We start from the raw sequence: 22,259 nt of genomic DNA on the forward strand, positions 1-22,259 counted from the left end.
ATGGATGATATACTCTTGCAAAGTGCTCACTCAGTAATTCTACTATATCAACCGATTCGGTTACCTCCCTATCATCGGCATTCTTTAAAATCAATCTGCCATATACATTTTTTCTTTTACTTGCAACATTTCGAAAAAACTGTTTGGGATTCTCTTTAGCTTGCATGGCTAATGTTCTTTCATAATCCGCTTTTGCTTTACTTACCACACTTGTTACCCTTCTGGCCTGAGCTTTATACCGTTCATGTGCCTGCAGGTCACTTTTCTCCTTAAATTCCCTCCACAGTTGTTTCTTTTTTTTCAGCTCAAGCTTAATGGTGTTATTCATCCATTTAATCCCTACTTGATTTATTATTTGGACTCTAGGTATACGGTCAGCCATTGCTTCCTGCAAAAACTTCTTAACCCCCTCCCATGCACTATCAACATCCAAGCCCTTGCAGTTTTACATGCCATGGTACTGAACCAATCAAACTCCTATACTTGTCATACTTACCAGGCCGATAATTCCACATATACTCTTAATTGTAAATTCCACACCTTCAGCCACCTCCCAAGTCAAGAACCTATGATCACTCTCACCAATTGGTGAGAGTTGTATGGTTACAGCCAAATCCTCAGATGCAATTACTAGGTCAAGCACTCTCTGACCCCTAGTATTTTCCATTACATGCTGTCGCAGATAGTTATCCCTTAATAACCGCATAAAACCCAATTCCTTCCTCCAGTGTGTGTCCTCTCCTTCCCCCCCCCCCAATCAATGCTACCATAGTTGAAATCTCCCATAATAATTACCCTCCTTCTACTCATTTCTTCTATTTGCTTATGCATACTATCTCCACCATCTTTTCCATCTATAGCAGCACCCAATTGTATATTTTGTTCTGCTAGCCTCAATCTCACACCAAATGGCCTCCAATATGCTCTTTTCTCTATCCTGCAATTCAACTTCTATTCTCCTTGGCTGCAGCTCATCAGCTATCATCAATAATACTCCTCCCCCCATTTTATTCTCCCTGTCATTCTTGAACACACTATACCCCTCACATTCAATCCTACTAGCTATATCATCTTCAGTCAGCCATGTTTCACTAATGCCAATAACCTGTAGTCTGGAAGTGCCAACCAAGGCCAAAAATTCTTCCTTCTTGTTCCTAATACTCCTAGCATTAGTATACATGAATTGCAGATCCCCCTTTAGCCCCATCCCTACCTTGATGCCTTATACTAACTATCCCATTCTGATTTGTTGTCCTTATTCGCTCGGGCATATTATACTCATTCAGACACTCAACTGCCTCCCCCTTCATGCACACAAAACAGATGAAACTCAGAAAACAAAACTGCAATTCATGACAAATGACAACATTCAACTGGATTGGCTAACACAATAACTAATCACAACCACTGATTTCTGGGTACTATTGTCTCAATGAACAACCTGCCTTGCCTTCTGGGTGGTTTGAAACCACTGGAATGTTAAGAATTTGACCTGCTGCGCCATCTGTACATCTGTTCAAAGGTGTCTATTTGTGACCACAGACCCAGGCTATTAACTTGACACACACAAGGAGGGACTGAAAAATTCTGATAAACACACAGAACAAAAATGATATTAAAGCAACTCTTCTTATATATCTTAAAATAAAAAGAACAAATTATTGCAAATTAATTTGAAGAAACATGGGGGTTAAAGGGTTTTAAGATATGTTCTTTCTTGTGGTTATATCACTTGCTTTAACATCATTTTTGTTCTAGATGTTAATCAGAACTTTTCAGCCATGCACCCCCCCCCCCCACTTTGTACATATACACCAGTTGTTTCTTAATGCTCTTAACCATATTTGTAAACTCTGAAAATACTAGTATTACTATAACAGTGCTTCCCAAATGTAAAACATTTGCATATTCTTCCTCTTCCAGTAACAGGAGAGATTTTTTTCCATAAATTTTTAAATGCGACTTCCATATACACATAAGGTACAAAAAATAAATTACGTACTATCATACCACTCTTAACTTATTGACCGTTCTTGCTCTCAATACTAATCAGGCAATGCATTTCACAGTTCAACAACCCTCTACACAAAGAAACCACTTCTCACCCTCTTTCTCACAGCTTCCTTTCATAACTTCCAGGGATGGCCTCTTGTCATTACTCCTTCCCACTGTTCCACCAAGTGAAAACTCCCCAGTGTCAACCCTGTAACTGCCGTTCAACAGTTTAAAAGTCTCAATCAACTCTCTATCTACCAAACTCTGCACTCCACATTCACTCAGCCGATCCTCATAACTAACATTGTACAGTCCTGAAACTGTCTTTGTTAACCGCCTCAGTATCATTTCCACAGTTAATTTTTTCCCTTCAAATCCTGGGGACCAAATTCGAGAACAATAGTCTAAGTGTGGTCTGATCATGGTCTTATACAACAGAATGATAACTCTTATCTCTGCAGGTCAGCACCCTTCTCAGTATTGCAGCAATCCTCTGGATTACCTTCACCACCTTTGCAATATTATTATTATTCCTGATACCTCCAAGGAGTCCAAAGTCTCATCGCGGGAGGACACCTACAACTGTCTCAACCATTACACCGAATCATCTCCAGCAACCGCCCACCTCCACCACAACAAGTATTTTTTGTCTGTAAATTGCATGTTTTCTGAAGGGCTGATTTGTCTGTATGCGGGATGAAAAACCCTGCTACATCCATATGAGATCAGCTAACTCACCTTCGATTGAAATCGTCTAGATAAAGATTTCTCCCGTCACGACGAGAATCGAACTTAGGCCTATTCCAATCGACGGGCGCAATGTACCGTCGTTCTTCCAAATGCGATATGGAAACACTTATATATGAGCCCTGAATTTCAGTTTTCTATCAATCTTCACCTCCCAGATCTTTTGTCTTCCTCCAATTGAGTATGCTCTCCTATAGATGTATCTCAAACTTCAAGACTTTACATTTTGCTGCATTAAAAGGTGCCGGTACTCACCATGAAGATGTTATTACAGCTACTTCCACACTTTTAACATATCCTCCAATATACCCTCGTCGTCTCTAGATCACTTCTTGCTTTTGGTATCAACTGCAGAATGATGACCTCGGAGCAGCCATGAGTCCACATATTTGCTAGGGTTGAACTGAGTGAGAGGAGGTCCTACTATCCTGATGAACATCACTGCAGAAGTTGTCCGTACAAGCAGAGATGAAGTTACTATAAGATTCATCTGAGAGAAAATCGTTAAATGCTGGTCTGTATACCATTCTCCAATATGGTGAAGGCAAACTAGTTAATTTCAGTGCAACTGAAGAAGAACCTTACCTTCCTGCTTTGCTTCTCCCTTATCTCTGATACACACATCAGATACTGCTTTTCATGAAAATTTACCTTAAACCCTGGAAGATATTGCATTTGTGCCCAAAGTGTGCTTTAGAGGAAGTAGTATGTTCGGGACTTTATTTTCTTGAAGAATTTACGGAAACCATGAACTGCTTCTCTTTCATTTAAGCGAAATTTGCGTGTTAACTTTTTAATTTCAGTTTCACCAAATGTCAGATTCTTCCCAGGATTTTCTGGCCAATACTTGGAATCTAAAATCTTAGCACATTCAGGGAAATCAGCATCATCTCCTTCAAGCAGACACTTTCCAACAGCTTCTTTCATACTTTTATAGAAAGCAGATGAACTTATTGCAGGATGCAGGACTATGTCTTTCATTTTTGTGGAGCTCAATCCCTTTGAACTTTATGTTCTTCTGACTTTGAAGATAAATCTGTAGTACTGACCAGGATTTTCACTTCTTTCTTCAAAAAGTTAAACTGTATTCTTTATCTTCCTGCCTGCTTTGTACAAGTCAATATTTCTCTCTTGTATATCTAGACTTAGTTCACTAAGTTCTTGGAGAGCATACACATAAGGCCCAGATCAAGAACAAACTTGCATGACATTATTTTTCTTAAAAGGCCCTCATAAAGAAGCAATCTGTTTTGCTTCTTCTGCTGTCTTTTGCCCACAGAAAGTGATGGATGAGGACTTCAAAGTCTTGCCACACTGCAGAAACAGTGCGAAAGCTAGATGAAACCCAGCGAGTGCTTAAAATTCTGCCAATTTAAACAGTTGAAGTTCTAGAGTCACTGCACATTCCTGTAGTTCCCTAGCATTCTCAGGTGAAGCATGAGAAGTCACATAAAGTTTGTCCATGAAACTCTTAAAGCGATTTACTCTCGCCACATTGTTCACTGTGTCACTAACAGACAATTCAAGGCGATGGCTAGCACAATGCCAGAAAATAACACTAGGAAACTTATCTTGCATTAGCCTCCTTCAGGGCTGGTTCGAGCGCATCTGATGCCCCTAGGCAAAGGAAATTTAGGTGCCCCTATGCATTGTCTCTCTATATATATTTTGTTATATATATAGATTGAGAGAGAGAGACTATATATTGAGCACCAGGACGGCTTGAATTATTTCAGTTTTTTATTATTAATCAAGGTTTTACTAATTTTTTTTGAAGTTTGTAATTTTTCCCCGAACTATGTAGTAAAATCTGGCGCCGAAGTCTTAGTGCCCCTAGGTGATTGCCTAGGTTTGCCTAGTGATAAAACCGACCCTAGCCACCTTACACCATTACGCATACCAAACAACACGGCTGCACCATCACAAGTTACAGACAATAAATATTCCTTTAAGTAATCTTCAGATAATCCTAAACACTCAAGATGACTAATTAAAGAGTTTAGAATTCCTCTAGCAGTTACATCTGATAATTCGATCAAATCTAGGAACAGACTCACAGGAGTCGAAAGTTCAGGAAGAACTACACGAACAATAACAATCAATGTTGTGTTACTCACAGTTGTCGATTCATCAATAAGTAATGATATTTTGTTCTTGGAGTTCACTATATTATCTATTAACGTTTTTCTCATTTCATTTGCGATATGGCTCACAATTACTGAAAATAAGAGCCAACAGGCTTCACTTCGGCGAAGTTAAATTATTCAAAATTAAGTGGATATTGAATACCACATTATTTCTTAGCCGAATAAGAAACTCAAAAGATAGAAAATCTAATCTAATGTGGTATATTCAATATCTACTTAATTTTGAATAATGGCTCACAATGTTAATACAAGCATTTGCAGAATGAAGAATATATCCCATGTGTAGGCCATTAAGTTCCTAAATCTATTTCGTCTTCAAAGTGTTAAATGATTGATTTCTCCTCGCAACTTTGTAAGCAGTTTGAAACACTTTTCCTGTTATGTCTTTATTTGAGATAAAGTATTTAGGAAAACTTTCTCTAATGTTTCGTTTTTTGCTTCAGATTTTATTTTTTGGCATGCGTTCCTTTGTGCCTGCACTCTCCTTATGATCGTAATTTTTTTTTCTTAATGACATTAGCTGTTGTTTGAGAGACTCTCCAAAATGACTGATTTTACCATTTGCCCACTCTGCTGAAATTTTCGTTCCCATGTGTTTATCGAAGGCAAGACTTCCGACATCACGACTTTACAGCCCAACATTTCATTCTTGACATACAGCCACCTGTTTCTCTCGCAGAAGTCATTTTTCTGCAAAAGTTGCAAACGTTCGGGCCAATCATTATCAGAATCTGCTTCCTTTGGACCACGTGGATCTTCGGTCTTGATTTTGTGATCATCTTCACCAAGTGTATTTTCAGTGCTAGTTTTCTGTTTTACAGGATCACAAGTAGATTCAACAATTTCTGCTTCTTCGGCATTCCTTTTTTACTCATTGGTCATAAGTTATTTACTCATAAGGTAACTACTTATTTACTCATTTTGAACAATGATTGCGCTGATTTAACTCAGATTAATTCAACACCTGTCTGTTGCAGAGTGAATATAGAACTAATAAACTGATATTGGAAGCAATCAGAAGTGAACACAACTTCCTGTTTCCGGTTGCGTACCAACCTATGAAACAGGAAAGCAGGATACTGACTTATGAGTAATCAAAACAGAAAATTCAATTCATGAACACAGTACCATCTACCGGGATATTTATAATACATTTTGCTATCAATAAATCGCAAATTTTTACAAACTTAAGAAAAAAGGTACCGGTACTGCATACCATTGCATACTGCCAGAAAAAAAAAAGCACTGCTAATAACCTTTCCCAGCTTCAGATCATCTACAAACAACTGAATATCCCCCTTACAATCCATTAACAGTGTCACTGATATAAAGGTTAAACAATACAGGTCCCAGTACTGAGTCCTGTGGAACCCCACTTGTAACCTTCTGCCTCCTTGATATTGCCCCACCATACACAACTCTCTGATATCTATCACACAGCCAATTCTGAATCCAGTTGACTAACCCGACATCTAAACCTATGTGCTGCAACTTAAATATCAGCTTATCACGTGGCATCCTGTCAAATGCCTTTGTAAAATCCCAAAAAAAGGGCAGTATATGCCTTTCCCTCATCAACTGCTCTTGTCACTTTATTATAAAAGGCAATCATATTACTAAAGCAAGAGCATCCCTTAACAAATCCATTTGACACTCACAGATAACATTACCCTCATCTGCCCAATGTTGTATATGGCCCCTCACTAATTTCTCCAAGACCTTAACAAACACTGATGACACACAAACTGGCCTATAATTAGACTTCCAGTCCTTATGCAATGGCACTATCTTACATTCCTTGGGTACCTTTCCCACAACCAGACTTTTATTGAAAAGCCAGGTCAACGAAGCTATCAGTTCTTTAGCACATTCTCTCAAAACCCGTGGTGAAATACCATCCAGACCAACAGCTTTACTGGTATCCAAAGTACTCAGTATTTGGAACACACTCTCCTCTTGCACCTCTAAACCCGCCCAATCCCTTTAGCATTAAAACTGACTCCTCCAGGATGAAATATTCCAATAAAGTGTTCACTGAACAACTCCACAATGTCCTCTGCATCAAGGTCCAAGTTTCTGCACCATACAGCAGTATAGACCATACATAGCATTTATGCCATGCATACTCTAAGCTCAAGTTGCTGTTACACAATGTTGATTTCATTAGGAGAAAATTTTTTCTTGCCATTTCAATTCTAACTTTTATTTCCATTTCTGGATTGCAATCTTCATTTAACCAGCATCCGAGATATTTAAACTTTGTCACTCTTTCTATTTGTTTCCCATTTAAAGAAAGTGATGAATTAAGAATTGGTTTCTTGCTTATGACCATGCGTTTAGTTTTGGTGATATTTATTTTTAATCCCATTTTTTCACTCTCTTCATTCACTAGTTCCAGAAGATTTTGAAGATCCAGAATATTGTCAGCCAGGAGAGCTGTATCATCGGCATATCGGATGTTACTGATGATTTCACCATTTACATTAATCCCTTCCTTTTAAGATTTTTTAAATATGGCTTCTGAGTATAGTTAAAAAGAAGATTTGACAGCACACATCCTTGCCTTACTCCTAGTTTGATGTTAATGGGGTCTGTAATAATGTCATCAACTTGAGCCTTTTGGTTCCAGTATACGTTTTGAATGATCCTGATGTCTTTACCATCTAAACCAATTCTCTTTAATAGTGCAATCATTTTAGTATGTTAGACTTTATCAAATGCTTTCTCAAAGTCAATGAAGCAAATTAATACTTCCTTGTTTTGATCAATACATTTTTGGAATAAGATTTGAGAGCAGAAAAGAGTCTCTCTTGTTCCCAAACCGTTTCTAAAGCCGAACTGGGTATCACTGATGGTGTCTTCACATTTTCTGTATATTCTTTTTTTGAATTATTTTCAGGAACATTTTGAGAACTTTGAAAAAGTTCTCAAAATGAAATCATCAGTATACAAAATTATTATGTATACTTTATGCAAAGTATACATAATAATAATAATGCAAAACTGGGAAATTCAACAATTATCTAAAAGAAAGGGTCAACAGTTATTAATAAAGGTGATGTGGAGCTCCTGCAAGATGGTTTAAATAGCAGTGTGGGCAAAGAATAATGGTTATCTGTTTAATGGTGGTAGGCAGTAGATGGCATTGTGTGTAGATAATAATGGTAGTGGCATTCTGTGTAGCTGGTGAGTTAAGTAGAGATGAGGAGTTGTACAGCAGAGTGCCCTTCCTAGATGAGTCCTTGGAGGTGTCACATATAATAATAATAAAATGACCAAGTGTAAAGTTATGCCCTTTGGAAAGAAAAGACTACAAGTATGCAAGGAATTAATGAGACTAGAGATATTGGGGTGGTAGTGAATAGGATGTTGAAGTTTAGAAGGCATCATGCAAAAGTGGCCAAAATATAAAGAAAGGTCAATAAGCAAGTTACAAATAAAAGCAAACAAAAGAACTGGAAGCGAATGGTTTTTAGCATGCATTACAGTCTAGGATGATGACAGTACATGTAGTAGATGCACATGCATGTTTTGTAGCTTTTTTTCACAGTCTAAACAATGGCAACCATGCTTGAGGAGTGTACAAGTGTTGAACAGCATGCTGTTGTGCATTTCTTCTAAGCAAAAGGACTTTCTGTAAAGGACATTCATAAAGAGATGTATCCTGTTTGTCACAAGTTCAAGGTTCAGCATCAGCAAGACAGCTTTTTGGGATTCTCAGGGAGTACTGCTTGCCCATTTACAGAAGCGTGGTGGATATGTAAATATCATAACATGCTGTGAAATTTTGTTCAAGTTTCAGGACGCAATTCACTAAAGATATCCAAGGCCTACTGACAAGAGTAGTATTGCTACATGATAATATGAGACCTAATAGAACTACAGGAATCCTGGAGAGAATTCAAGAACATCATGGAAACTCCTTCAGCATTCACCTTACAGCCCAAGCGACTTTCATTTAGCCCCTGAAAACACACATTGGTGGCAAACATTATGCTGATGATCAGGAGGTTGAAAATGAGATAATAGGCTGAGACAACAGACAAAAGAACTGTGTGTTGCTGGTTTTGAAGAACTGATAAAGTAATGAGGCAAGTTAAATCTTGAAGGAATTATGCACAGAAATAAATAGTTATCTGAAGTTCAGATTTCACTTGTTTTATTTTTTATAACCATTTGTAGCTTACTGACTTTCCCTTGTAGTTAATTGGCTAAAAGTATTTTGGCCTTATCCCCAAGGAACCCCAGTGACTGATCAGATCTGTTTGCAGAAATCCAGATTTAGTTGAATCAATCAGAGATAGGATAGCTATTATCTGGACTACTGCAAGCAGATTGGATCACTGGAGGATCATGGGGATGAGTAAATAATGCAGATTCAGAGTCAAGTGACCAAAATAGTAAAATTAATAACTTAACATGTATAAAACCAACAGTAACAACTTGAAAGAATTAAAGGTACAAATATTTCGTACTGAAAGTAACGGTACATCATCAGTGTAGAACAAACAGTTAAAGGAATGGAATGTAAAGTACAGAACAGTTGGTGAATCACCAATTAAATTGTTGCCACGTGCCAGAAGATTAATTAAAATAATATTAAATAATTCTTTAAAGATAATTATTTCATTGATGATTGCATAAGATAAGAATCTCTCAAACTTTTGGGAGAGAGAGAGAGAGTCATTTCAGTTTAAAATTAGGGCGATGCAAAAGGGCTTCGTAACTTTCTTTAAAAAGGTGTTCATATTTAAACCTGAATCTGTGAAGCAGACAAGCGTTATCCCACTGGATATTATGATTAGTGTCAATGCTATGTTGTGCTAGACAAGACTTATGAGGTTTCATGTATTTGATATAATACTGATGTTCCTTCATTCTTTTTTCCACAGAACGGCCTATTTGTCAAAAAGTATGCTAAGTTACATTCACATGGTATCTGGTAAACACCAGCCAATGATAGAGGTGCCAGTTTGTCTTTTGTAGATGACAAAAAGTGATAAATTACATGGCAGTAACTTTGAAGTTGCTACCTCACTTTTCAAAAGCAAGTTACTGCCATGTAATTTATCGAGTGCTGAAATCCATGCGCTAACTTCATTAAGAAAAAATAACGAAATATCTATTTCAAAATCTGATAAAGGAAAAGCTGTAGCGATCATGGATAAGACTGACAAAAGTAACCAGCCTTTTACAAGATACCTCCACCTATCAAGAAATCAATCATAATCCTACAAATTTGCAAATTAAAAAAATAAATAAGTTGCTTGATGAAGTTATCAGTTGAGATCAAAACACCATGGATAAACTGCGCACTCATTTTGAAAGAACTCCTCGCTTATATGGCCCTCCCAAAAATCCATAAAGAAGATTATCCAGTAAGACCCATCGTGAATTGTATTGACTCTCCCACTTATAAAATTGCTAAATTTTTGTTCACATTCATTAGCTGCCCTTACTGGACATTCTAGATCATTCATCAAAAATTCGACACATTTTCTTGAAAAAATCAAAGAGTCTGACTTATTAGTTAGTTTTGATAGTGTTTCCCTTTTTACCAATATTCCACTAGCTGACACTGTCAACTTACTATATGATGATTACCCTCTGGATATTGCAAAGATTTTTGAATTTGTCATACATTCAGGATATTTCAGTCAGGAGAAACAAGATCTACAAACAAATTGAAGGTACTGCCATGGGTAGCTCTCTGTCTCCACCTTTGGCAAATTACTTTTTGAAACATCTGGAAGACACCTTGTTTTCATCCATTCATCCCCAACCCTCTCTTTGGTTTCGTTATGTTGATAATGTCTTTGCTATTTGGCCATATGCTGAAGAGGAACTTATCACATTTCTACAACAGATAAATAGCCTTCACCTACACATTCAGTTCACCATGGAAAAAGAAAATTCTGGTAGTTTACCATTCTTGGACATTCTCCTTACATGCACATCCTCTGGTACTTTGTCTACAAGTGTATCAAAAACACTACCTTTACTGGCAGATACATTCATCATAAGTCTGCTCATTACCTCTCAAAAAATCTGCATTATCAAATCTTTAATTAACAGAGCACATAAAGTGTTCTCGTCTCCATTAAGCTTACAACAAGAACTTTTCACTATAAAAAAGTTAATAGAATCTAATGGTTACAACCCTAATCAAATCCAGCAGATAATTGACTCCTATGTTCCAATACCTCATGATTCTTCAACAGACAGCAGAGTTCCAATCCCTTACATTTCAGGCATCTCAGAACCTATTGGCAGAATTTTGAAGTAGTATCATCTTATTCCCACATGTTTTCCCATCAAAAAAAATTTCTCACTTTTTGCCATCTACAAAAGACAAACTGGCACATCTATCATTGGCTGGTGTTTACCAGATACCATGTGAATGTAACTTAGCATACTTTGGACAAACAGGTAATTCTGTGGAAAAAAGAATGAAGGAACATCAGTATTATATCAAATACATGAAACCTCATAAGTATGGTCTAGATAGCATTGACAGTAATCATAATATCCAGTGGGATAAAGCTTGTCTCTCTACAGATGCAGGTTTAAATAATTAAATATGAATCGAAATTCATCGACCTAATATGAATCAAAATGACTGTCTCTCTCCCCCAAAAGTTTGGGAGATTCTTATCTTATGCAACCATCAATGAAATAATTATCTTTAAAGAATTATTTAATATTATTTTAATTAATCTTCTGGCACGCAGCAACAATTTAATTTGTGATCCACCAACTGTTCTGTATTTGTATTCCATTCCTTTAACTGTTTGTTCTACGCTGATGATGTACTGTTACTTTCAGTATGAAATATTTGTACCTTTAATTCATTAAAGTTGTTACTGTTAGTTTTATACATGTTAAGTTATTAATTCATTATGCCACAAGTACCTCTAAAGATTAGTCAAAATAGTAAAAGGCCTATGGAATGCCCTTAATGAGAATAAAGGTTGGTAGGTTACAGAGTTTATTATTACACAGTACTTCAAGGAGTCCAAAGCTTCATCGAGGGAGGGCATCTGCTCTACAATACCGTCTTCCACCACTTAAACCATCAACTACACCGAACTGCCACTACCATCATCATTTGCACCAACACCATTTACTGCAAACCACCACCACCACCACTACTAGTAATTTTTGTCTGTAAATTGCATGTATTTTCAAGGCCGATTTGTCTGTATGCAGGATGAAAAACCCTGCTACCTCCATATGAGATCAGCTAACTCACCTTTAATTGGAAAAAAAACTCATAATGATTCCTCTCATCACAACGAGAATCGAACTCTGGCCTTTTCCAATCGAAGGGCACAATGTACCTTCATTTTTCCAATTGCACTATGGAAGTGCTTAAAGTTTAAACTATAGGCAGAAAAGTAAGAATATGATAAAATAAATTCGATTTAAAGGATTGATGAAAGAAAGGAAAGAACAAAGGGTAACTCTGGAAACTGCGTAAAAGTGTGGTTAGAAAAGGCATGAGAAGAAATTTGTTGCCTGATAAATAGTGCATGAGTTGTTAGTGTCAGTCAATGAGTGCTTTGGTAGTGAATGAGTTCATGGAGCAAAACATAAATACTGTATGAATAATGGTTAGTGTGGGGCTTTTGAGGTCCAAGTAGTAATATGTTGAAATGAATCTGTTGACATTTAATAATACAACATACCATGCCATTGACATTAGAAAGCCTCGAAACCACTAAATCTTGCTTTGCAGCTCTACTTGTGGGCCAAGGTCTTTATTACCCCCCCTCCATCCCCAACTTATGATTCTTCCTATCTACAGAGAAGATACCCTACCCTGATACTCCAGGCTTTTGGAAACGGACATGATACGGATATTTATTCTGGGGGACAATAACTTATAACAGACCTCGAGTTCATCTCCACATGAAAGTATTTTATTTCCCTTTTAAAAACAGGAATGAATATCCACATGCAACTGAACATATTCATGTCTCAAGGCCTTCCTTTCTACTATGGGATTACCTGTTTTCCCTATGGAATTTGAATATCCTTACTCACATTCTTGTTTTACTGTCTTTCCACTAGTTTCTTGCCTTACTAGTCCTTTTTCACTGTGTTCGTGTATCCATAACCAATCCTCTTCCAGTCATATTCCTTATCTGCTACAGTCTTATATATATTGAATCAGTCTCAAATGAAATACTCATTTTTTTTTTAAATTCATTTAAACAGTTCTTTTGTTTCAATTAACATTTCTGATGCAATGAAGAACATTTATACAGCAGACATCAAAAGAATTACTTTTCTGATAATACAGTATATAGATTAATCAATTTATGTATGGCTAGAAATAAATATCTCATTGATTCATCTCAAGTTAATATTTCAGTGATTTATTATCTGGTTGAGGGACAATCGCATCATCTTGTACATGCTTTGCATAAACACTTATTTACAAATTGTTTTTGTAACCATCTTTACCTATATCTTACCCTATTTGATGTTCTCAAAAGTTGCTGTCTGAGAAATGTGGAGATTTTACATAGAAGCTTTCAAAAATCTGCCAGAGTTTGCTGACAAACTTGCGCTAAAGAAAACATCCTTCACTGGTTGCTGCTGTTTTGATTCCATTCTGAATTTTGTATCATGAAAATGAACTATTCAAAGCGGCAGCAACATTCAGAAAAGCTATCTCCTTGTCCATTTCTATTTTTTTGCAGAATAATGTACTATATATCTTTTCATGTGGATAACAATTTAAGTATTCATCTATCATTGTCAATGGTAGATGATTACAGATTGGTAACAAATGAATAATAGTATCCTCATAACTCAGGATCAAATAAAAAGTGGTTTTTTTTTTTTTTTTTTTAAAAAAAAAACAGCTTTGAACTTCTAGATGTGATTTCTTAAGTGCACTGAACTAACATGGATTAGCGTACACTACACCCATTCTGTCATCACATGCTGTTCAGTTTCCGTAACAGGTCCCTCTATAAATTCCATTGCTCTTTTCATTTTCATACATTTACAAAGTACAATGTTCTTGAGTTGTGAACACTTAGACAACTATATTATATTTTGCAGGCTTCTATAAGCATTGACTTGATCAGACAATATTCTGGAAGATTCTCCAAAACTTCTTAAAAAAAAAAAACTTTTTTTTAACAATTAATTTGCTGCTCCTAATAATTAAGATAAAAAAACTCAAATCATTATTGCTCAATCTCCTTTCAATGAGAATTTCAAAAAGCTCATTTATCTCAACAGATCACACTTTTGTTATCAAGATTACTTCATAGAGGGATTGCTTTATTTTCCACTGTTAAATGATGTTACTTTATCATTAGAGTGGTAACTTGTTTTCTACTGAAAACAGAGGTTAAGACTGCATGAGAAATGTTGGTATGAGAGAGAAAAAAAGACAGGATACAAGCAGTATGAATTATACATTCCAGAAAATTATCAGATATTAATACCAATGACAATTATCAGGAATAATTTTTTTTTTTTTAAATTCCATTTTCCAGTTAGAAATTATGTGCTTTGCTGATGGAAGCTACTGCAAGAGATGCAAGAATAAGACTGAGTAGACAAGGAACTAAATTTCTGGAAACATAAGTTTAAACAATGTTTGTCAAAAGGTAGAACCATACTGTAATAACAGAAAGGCATTACTTTATCTCTACTTATCAATATCTTCTGGTTCCCATCTGCCATACGGCCGCGGGAGGGTAGCTATAAGCTACCATTCTAGGGAGAGATGATTATGAGCAAGGTGGTTTCCCGTTGCCTTCCTTGCCGTAAGTATTTATGACTGTAACCTGTGTGTTCACGGGGCCGGTTTGCCTGCTTGCGGGATGAAAAACCCCAGATAAACTGGCGGAAAAAACCCTGCTGCCCATGCCCAAGACCGGCTAACTTGGCTATGGCTGAGGATGATCCTTAAGCTGTGGACGGGAATCGAACCTAGGACACTCCTTCCCCAGGCATATGGTTGCGAAGCGCAAAGCCACTAGGCTAACCGCACGGACACTTATCAATATAAGTACAGACAAAGAACTCATCTCCTTAAATACATTGATTTTTCATTCCAGGATGATGAAAAATCAATGTATTTAAGGAGATGAGTACCTAAAGTAACTAATTTGAAAATCCTGATAAATGAGAGGTAAAGCAGCAATGCAAATGTTTTCCATGAATAGTGGAATGCATTGCTGGGGGTTAGTCTGCGTGGTTAGCCTAGTGGCTTTGCGCTTCGCAACCATATGCCTGGGGAAGGAGTGTCCTAGGTTCGATTCCCATCGGAGACGTGAGGAGCTGAAGGATCTTCCTCAGCCATAGCCAAGTTAGCTGGTCTTGGGCGCGAGCAGTAGGGTTTTTTCCGCCAGTTTATCTGGTGTTTTTCATCCCGCAAGCAGGCAAACCGGCCCCGTGAACACACAGGGATACAGCCAAGAATACCTTGAGGCATAGGAGTGACAATTCTATCCTCGTATTTCGGTTACGAAATCCAAGCATGCTTGGAAGGTTGTGGGCCTTAAAGGTCTGTTAAAGCCATTGGGATAGATTGCTGGGGGGGGGGGGGGATAAGAAAGAATATGAGCATAGACAAGCTTTTGATGAGAATAATACAATCTTTTTAAATAGCAATCATGGCAGAAACATTTATTTTTCAATGACATGATGTCTTGTGACTCCATGGAGGTCAAGAAAATAATAATAAATTAGCCTTCAGTATAGATTACAAGAGCATTATTTATTTCTTATCCTCTTACTCTCCTCCTTTCCATTATGAACATAAGAACTCTTGGAGTGATATGATTTGTATAGTTTAAATTTTGGTTGCTGATGAGACTTTTCCAGCACGGGAAAGGAGAGATGAGCCTTGAGATTTCATGTTTGCTACATGTGTTTGTGTGTGTTATATATACATGGAAAAAAAAAAAAAAAAAAATCATGACACATATATCATGACATATAGCCAAACGATAAAATAGAAAATAATGAATGAATTTCCAAAGGTAATACTAGTTGTCTTTCTAGAAGACTTCATCAGGTACATAATACATTTATAAAAAAAAAAAAAAAAAAAAAAAAAAAAAAAAAAAAAGATACATAAAAACATTACTTGGGTACGTTGCCAAAGTTCTAAATTATCAATGGATTGCTTATATTAGAATGAATTCGCAGATTAGATGTGTTGTTGTTGTCGTGCACAAGGACGTGGCCTCGTGACTGCCATAGCTGAATAGCAGAAGAGTAAGAATCAGAAAGATTGTGGCTGAGGTTGATATTAAGGTGAGTGGGATTTAGTACAATGTTTGTTGATTCTAAGATTTTTCTGCCAAGTTTATCATAGCATTTGTAAATGATTTCAAATCTATTCCAGTTTACTGAGTATATAATGGACATTCAATCACTGGGATCAGAAGAATTAAGAACATAACTGGATAAGGCTGTGGCACTGGTTCTATTACAGGTGATATCTCTGATACGTTTTTCGATACTAGGTTCAAATGATTTTTGTTTGTTCATAACATAGGGAATTATAGCCACACCAAAGACTGTACACACACCTGGATACTCAAATTGTTGTGTTTAGGTTTCACTGGTCAAAGTTTTGTAAGGGGAGAGGCTAATAAGGTATGAATCTTATATTTCTTGAAGATTTTTATTAGAAATAGAGCTGGTATACGGAATGGTGATTATAAACTTTTGCATCATTATCCTCTTCAGGCATGGTGTGTAGGAGGATTAAACAAGAGCTTAGAAACTGACTGTTCATGATAACCATTCTTCTGAAAAACTGATAAAAACAGTTTTAATTCTTTCATGATCTCTTCTTCATCACTGATGAGAGTATGTGCATGGGTTCCTTAAGTAGAAATAATACCAAGCCGTTGAAGTGGATGATGTTGGGGCTGAGTGTGAAGATGTCTGTTGGTATGTGTTGGTTTTCTGTAGATGGAGATTTTTAGTTTTTCAAACAAATGAGTACATTTTACATCAAGAAAAGGCAGCAAACTGTTAACTTCTAGTTTCACTTAAATTTTATCCAGGATGTTGGTTGTTAAGATGGTTCAAGAACTCTTGGAGTGAATATGAACCTTGGCTTCAAATCAAGAAAACATCATCCATATATCTTTTCCAAAATCTTGGCTTCAACAAAAGAGGAGTTTATTGCTTTTTCTTGGAAAGCTTCTAAGTATATATTTGCTAGTACTGGTGATAGAGGTTGTCCATGGCTAAATTCTCTCTCTCTCTCTCTCTCACACACACACACACACACACACACACTACATAATTTTTTAACTTTTTTTTTTCTTTAGCAGTATGAGGGGGAAAACATTTCTCCATTTCCCATTAAAAGCTAATTGAATGTTAAATAAAATATCAAGTACTGTACCAAATAGTGTAAGTATAAGCTTCCATTAAGCATAAAACTGAGAAATGAATATGAACAAAATACATATTTAATTAAGCAAGGATAAATTAAATGTACAATTTCATAACCATGAAGAACAAATTTCTTTATAAATAAAAATCTAAGTCAACTGCTGGAACTACATTTTGGCACATCATATATATTACTGCTGCTGTTTTTTTTCCCTAGGATTTTCTTTAAACTGATTTTAAGATCAAACTTAAGCACATAAAACTCGGCCTTAGGTATCAGATTATCAAAATGAAATCATTTTTGAGACCAAATGATGCTTAAAAATGTGTTCAAATGAGTGCATCAGTGCTATAGTTGCAAATGGTTAACTGGTGGTAAATGATTACTTATCATCCAGTGACAATCTGCATGCTAGTGTTCATTGGCTTATGTCATTTATGATGTTTTCATCTCCAATGTAGAAAAACTGTATTCTACAGTGGATGAAATGATTAGCAAAAGAAGAATTATTTAGAAATCAAGTTACCTTCTTTAATAAATAAATACTTTTATTGACTTGATATGGTTAGTGTTTGAAGGATGTGAGCCAAGTATTTAAAAGTTCAGATGTCAGTTATCTGTTGTCATGAAATGGAAACCAATAACTGATCGGTTTTTCTAAACTACCTCATATTCCTTCCTGCTCAATGATTTTCTGGATTTTTTAGCTTTTAGAAAGTCCTACTTTTGCCAGGAAATAAAGACACATCATGCACAAATTCAAAAAGTTACATGCTGTTATTAAATAGGCATCCCATGGATTCCAGTGGTTCACTGTGGGAGGCCCATGCTAACCATTTTTGATGCAATGAATATCATCTCCCATCCACAGAAGGTTTTTGTAAACCTTCTTCTTCTTCTTATTGTGCTATCTTCTATCGAAGGTCAGCGACCATCTTGGCAAACAAACTGCGCTTTTGTGCTAATCTGAGCAGTTGTGCACTGCTCTTTCCTGTCCACGTCTTGATGTTGTCAAACCATGATATTCTTTTTCTTCCTCTAGTTCCTTTGCCACCAATTCTTCCTATCAAAATAGTTTGTAGAAGTTGGTATTTGCTGTTTCTCATGATGTGGCCAAGATATGATGTTTTTCGTTTCTTGATTATTTGTACAAGATATTTAGCTTTGCCAATGGATTTTAAGACATCTTCATTGGTAATTTTTTCTGTCCATGATATCTTTAGCATTCTTCTGTATAGCCACATCTCAAAGGCTTCGATTTTCGTGATGGTTGTCGCCTTCAATGTCCATGTTTCAACTCCATAGAGCAGAATAGACCACACGTAGCATTTCAGCATTCGGCATCTGATTTCCATGTTTAGGTCTTTATTGCAGAATAGTGTTCTCATTTTCATGAAGGACTGCCGTGCAATCCTTGTCTTTATATCTATTTCTGGATCCCTCCGTTCATTAAGCCAGCAACCAAGATATTTATATCTTGACACTTGATCAATATTTTCCCCATTGAGTGTCAGTTTCATTGATGAGGCTGGATGTTTGCTGATGATCATGTATTTTGTCTTGTTGATGTTTATATTTATTCCCATTCTTTGGCTTTCTATGTATACTCTGTCAATGAGTTTTTGGAGATCCATAATATTATCTGCAATTAGCACGGTGTCATCTGCATATCGAAGGTTGTTAACAATCTTTCCATTTATTGTGATTCCCTCTGAACATTCTTCCAATGCTTTTTTAAAGATTACCTCTGCATATATGTTGAACAGGAGTGGTGAGAGCACACATCCTTGTCTCACTCCTCTTTTGATGTTAATATCACTGGTGGTAATGATGTCTAATTGAACGGTAGCTGACTGATTCCAATACAGATTTGTTATTAGTCTTATGTCTTGTTCGTCTAGCCTTATTTGTTGAAGGACTTCTATTAAGTTAGTGTGTCTGACTTTGTCGAATGCTTTTTCAAAATCTATGAAACACATAAAGACAGATTTCTGTTTTTCTATGCATTTTTGTATCAATATTTGGGTACAGAAAAGGGCCTCTCTAGTACCAAAACCATTCCGAAAGCCGAATTGTGTTTCACTTAGAGTTTCTTCACTTTTTCTATAAATACGATTCTGAATTACTTTCAAAAATATTTTTAATGTTTGGCTCATTAGACTAATAAGTCGGAAGTCACCACAGGAATTCGCTTTGGGTTTCTTTGGGACAGTGATAAATGTAGATTTGAGCCAATCTGATGGAAATTTATCACTTTCATATATTTTATTAAATAGTTTTTCAAGAAGTTTGATGTTATCTGGTTCTATTAATTTTAAAAATTCGGTTTGCACACATCTGGTCCACTGGCTTTTCCTGTTTTACTTGTTCGTATAGCATTCTCTATTTCGCATTTCATGATTGCTGGTCCTTGAATGTTATCTTTTATATTTATAGGCTTCTGTCTAGTATCATTGAAAAGTTCTGTTACATATTTTATCCAAATCTGTGCTTTATTCTCTTCTTCTAGAACTATTTTTCCATTTTAGTCTCTTAGACACTATTTGCTTTTTCCTCAGTTTTCCAGAAATTTCGTTGATTTTCTTATACAGATTGAAATTATCATGTTTCTTCTGAAGCAGTTCAATTTCAGTACATAAATTTTTCATCCAATTTTCCTTGGCTTCTTTTATTTTTTTCTTGATGATGTTATGTGTTTCTGTATACCTGGCAAGGTCTTTGTTTTTGTACATTCTTCTTGTATCAATAAGAGAAAGAATCTCATCTGTCATCCATTCCTGTTGTTTTATATTATTCACATAACCTACTTCTTCAATACTTGTTGTTACGATGGCATTCTTTAAGCTATTCCAAAGAGATTCCACACTTTTATTTTCTTCTATGTTAATCTGTTGTAATCGCAGTTAAGCTGTGTCTTGGCACTTTTATTTATGTTCAGGTCTTTCAGTTTTTCTACATCAATTTTCTTTTTCTTCTTTTGTGATTTTTTAGCTGATTTTAATCTAAGACGTACTTCTGCAACTATGGGATTGTGGTCTGATGAGATATCTGCTCCAGGATAAGTCTTTGCACTCTTTATACTACTGTGGAATCTTTTATTTATCAGTATATAATCAATTTGATTTCTGACAATGTTATGTTGGTTATCTTGAGGCGATTTCCAAGTGTACAGTCTTCTGGGTGGAAGTTTAAACCAGGTATTTGCTATTGTTAGATCTTCTTCCTGACAGAACTGGACTAGGCGATCTCCTCTGTCGTTTCTGGTGCCTAAGCCATGTTTGCCAACAATTTCTCCATCACCCCCTCTTCCCACTTTTGCATTGAAGTCACCCATCACTATGTTTATATCATGTTTCTTTGTTAGGTTTTTAATCTCTTTTAGGTGTTCATAAAACTCTTCAACATCTTCACTTTTGTCAGCTGTGGGTGCATAAGCTTGGATGATATTTATGTTAATGGGGTTTCCCTTAAGTTGTAACAGCATTATCCTTTCAGAAAATGGAATCCAATTTATTACTGATTTATTGATTTCTTCATCTACTATTACAGAATTTGTAAACCTACAGTACAACAAAATCATTCCCAGTATCACTGATGCAAATACTGAAAGCCCCCTCTCCCCCTCCCCGTACAGGTGATCAGTGGCATACCCCTGATCACGTTGCTTCTCTCACGTCTATTAGCAGTGGTGTAGCTAGAGCTTTTGCCGCCCGGGGCGATCTATGAGTTTGCTGCCCCTCTCAATACACACCAAAAATACTACAAAAAGTCCAAACGATTAACAGGGAAATAAATTAAAAACACTATGTTTATTTTTGCAAAATCGTCGATGACACTGTCGAAGTCTATCAACCCGTTGCTGTTCTATAGATAGTATGGCAAGATTTCTTAAACGCAAAGTGCCGCCCGGGAAGGACCCCCCCCCTCTCCCCCGTAGCTACGCCACTGTCTATTAGCCACCCTTTTATCTGTGTTACCAGCTTCACATAAAACTTTATTTGCTTTAGCGTATAATTCTATGTCAAATACTGTTGTCAAGTCCAATAAATGTCATAGTGTAACCATTTATTTCATCCACTTAAGCTGTCACATACCGAACAGCAACCTCGCACCCCCCCCCCGGCCAGACACACACACAGAGAAAGAACTATGGCATACTACTGATCACCCTGCCATATCTCCAATTCAGCTCCACCAAATTGAGTAAATTACCAAGACACCCACTTTTATTTAAAGTAAAATCCCTAAGTTAAGCAAGGGCTGTGCGGTGGTCTCAATACGGCAATGGAATTAATACTTAAATCCTAAAATTGAGATAAAGTGAGGAGGGGGAGTAATTTGTAGATAAAACAAAACACATAAATAAGGGTGAGGGAAAACACCAGTTAGCTTCCAGAATATGGGAATAACAGTAGCGTCCTATTATAATCTATGCAAAAAGCTTTTTCTGAAGCAACATTTTTGACTTGTCACATTTCTAGCTAAGGTGCAATTTGATTAATCATATATGGAATATATTTTGTAATATATCAAGTGTTAGAACTTAATATCTTACAAAATAATATCATATGCCTTGATGACGACTAGAAATTTTTACTTTACTCATGTTTAAAATACGAGTTAAAAGAAATAAAGAGAAATTTGCTCAGAAAAAATGAAGCATATCTACCTAAACCAAGAAATCCACGAATGGCACTTGCTGACATAATGTGTTAATTGTACCACAATCGAGAAGTACACAACGTAGTCACTGCACTGTGGCTTACAAGCAAACTGACTCCTGATTTACTCCTTGAATGTGTTTACTTAAACTAGGACGCAAGTTTCACTCTGCAACAAATCCCCGGAAGACATTCTAGCACGCAGCGAAGGTCTGAGGAACACGTGTTCAGTCTCCAGGCTCTTCCAGTGATAACTCCGCGCAAACCTATCCTCATGGTGGGGGAAGGGGGGGGGATGCGAATACAAAAAGAAAACTATTC

The 22,259-nt window shown here is 36.4% G+C and overlaps 1 protein-coding gene across 1 annotated transcript in view; it reads right to left on the reverse strand.

The window, feature by feature from the left end:
* Positions 1-22,179, reverse strand: part of LOC150102181 (delta(3,5)-Delta(2,4)-dienoyl-CoA isomerase, mitochondrial-like) — a 181,592-nt gene extending 159,413 nt beyond the window's left edge. The window contains exon 1 of the mRNA XM_090399792.1: positions 21,947-22,179. Within this exon, the coding sequence (XP_090255918.1) occupies positions 21,947-21,983 (37 nt within the window). The 5' untranslated portion in view covers positions 21,984-22,179. The remainder of the gene's footprint in view (positions 1-21,946) is intronic.
* Positions 22,180-22,259: the final 80 nt, after the last annotated feature.

Source organism: Typopeltis vanoorti, chromosome 10, assembly GCF_054136105.1.
Source record: "Typopeltis vanoorti isolate ZY-2024b chromosome 10, IOZ_Tvanoo_1.0, whole genome shotgun sequence".
In the NCBI taxonomy this organism is placed as follows: domain Eukaryota; kingdom Metazoa; phylum Arthropoda; class Arachnida; order Uropygi; family Thelyphonidae; genus Typopeltis; species Typopeltis vanoorti.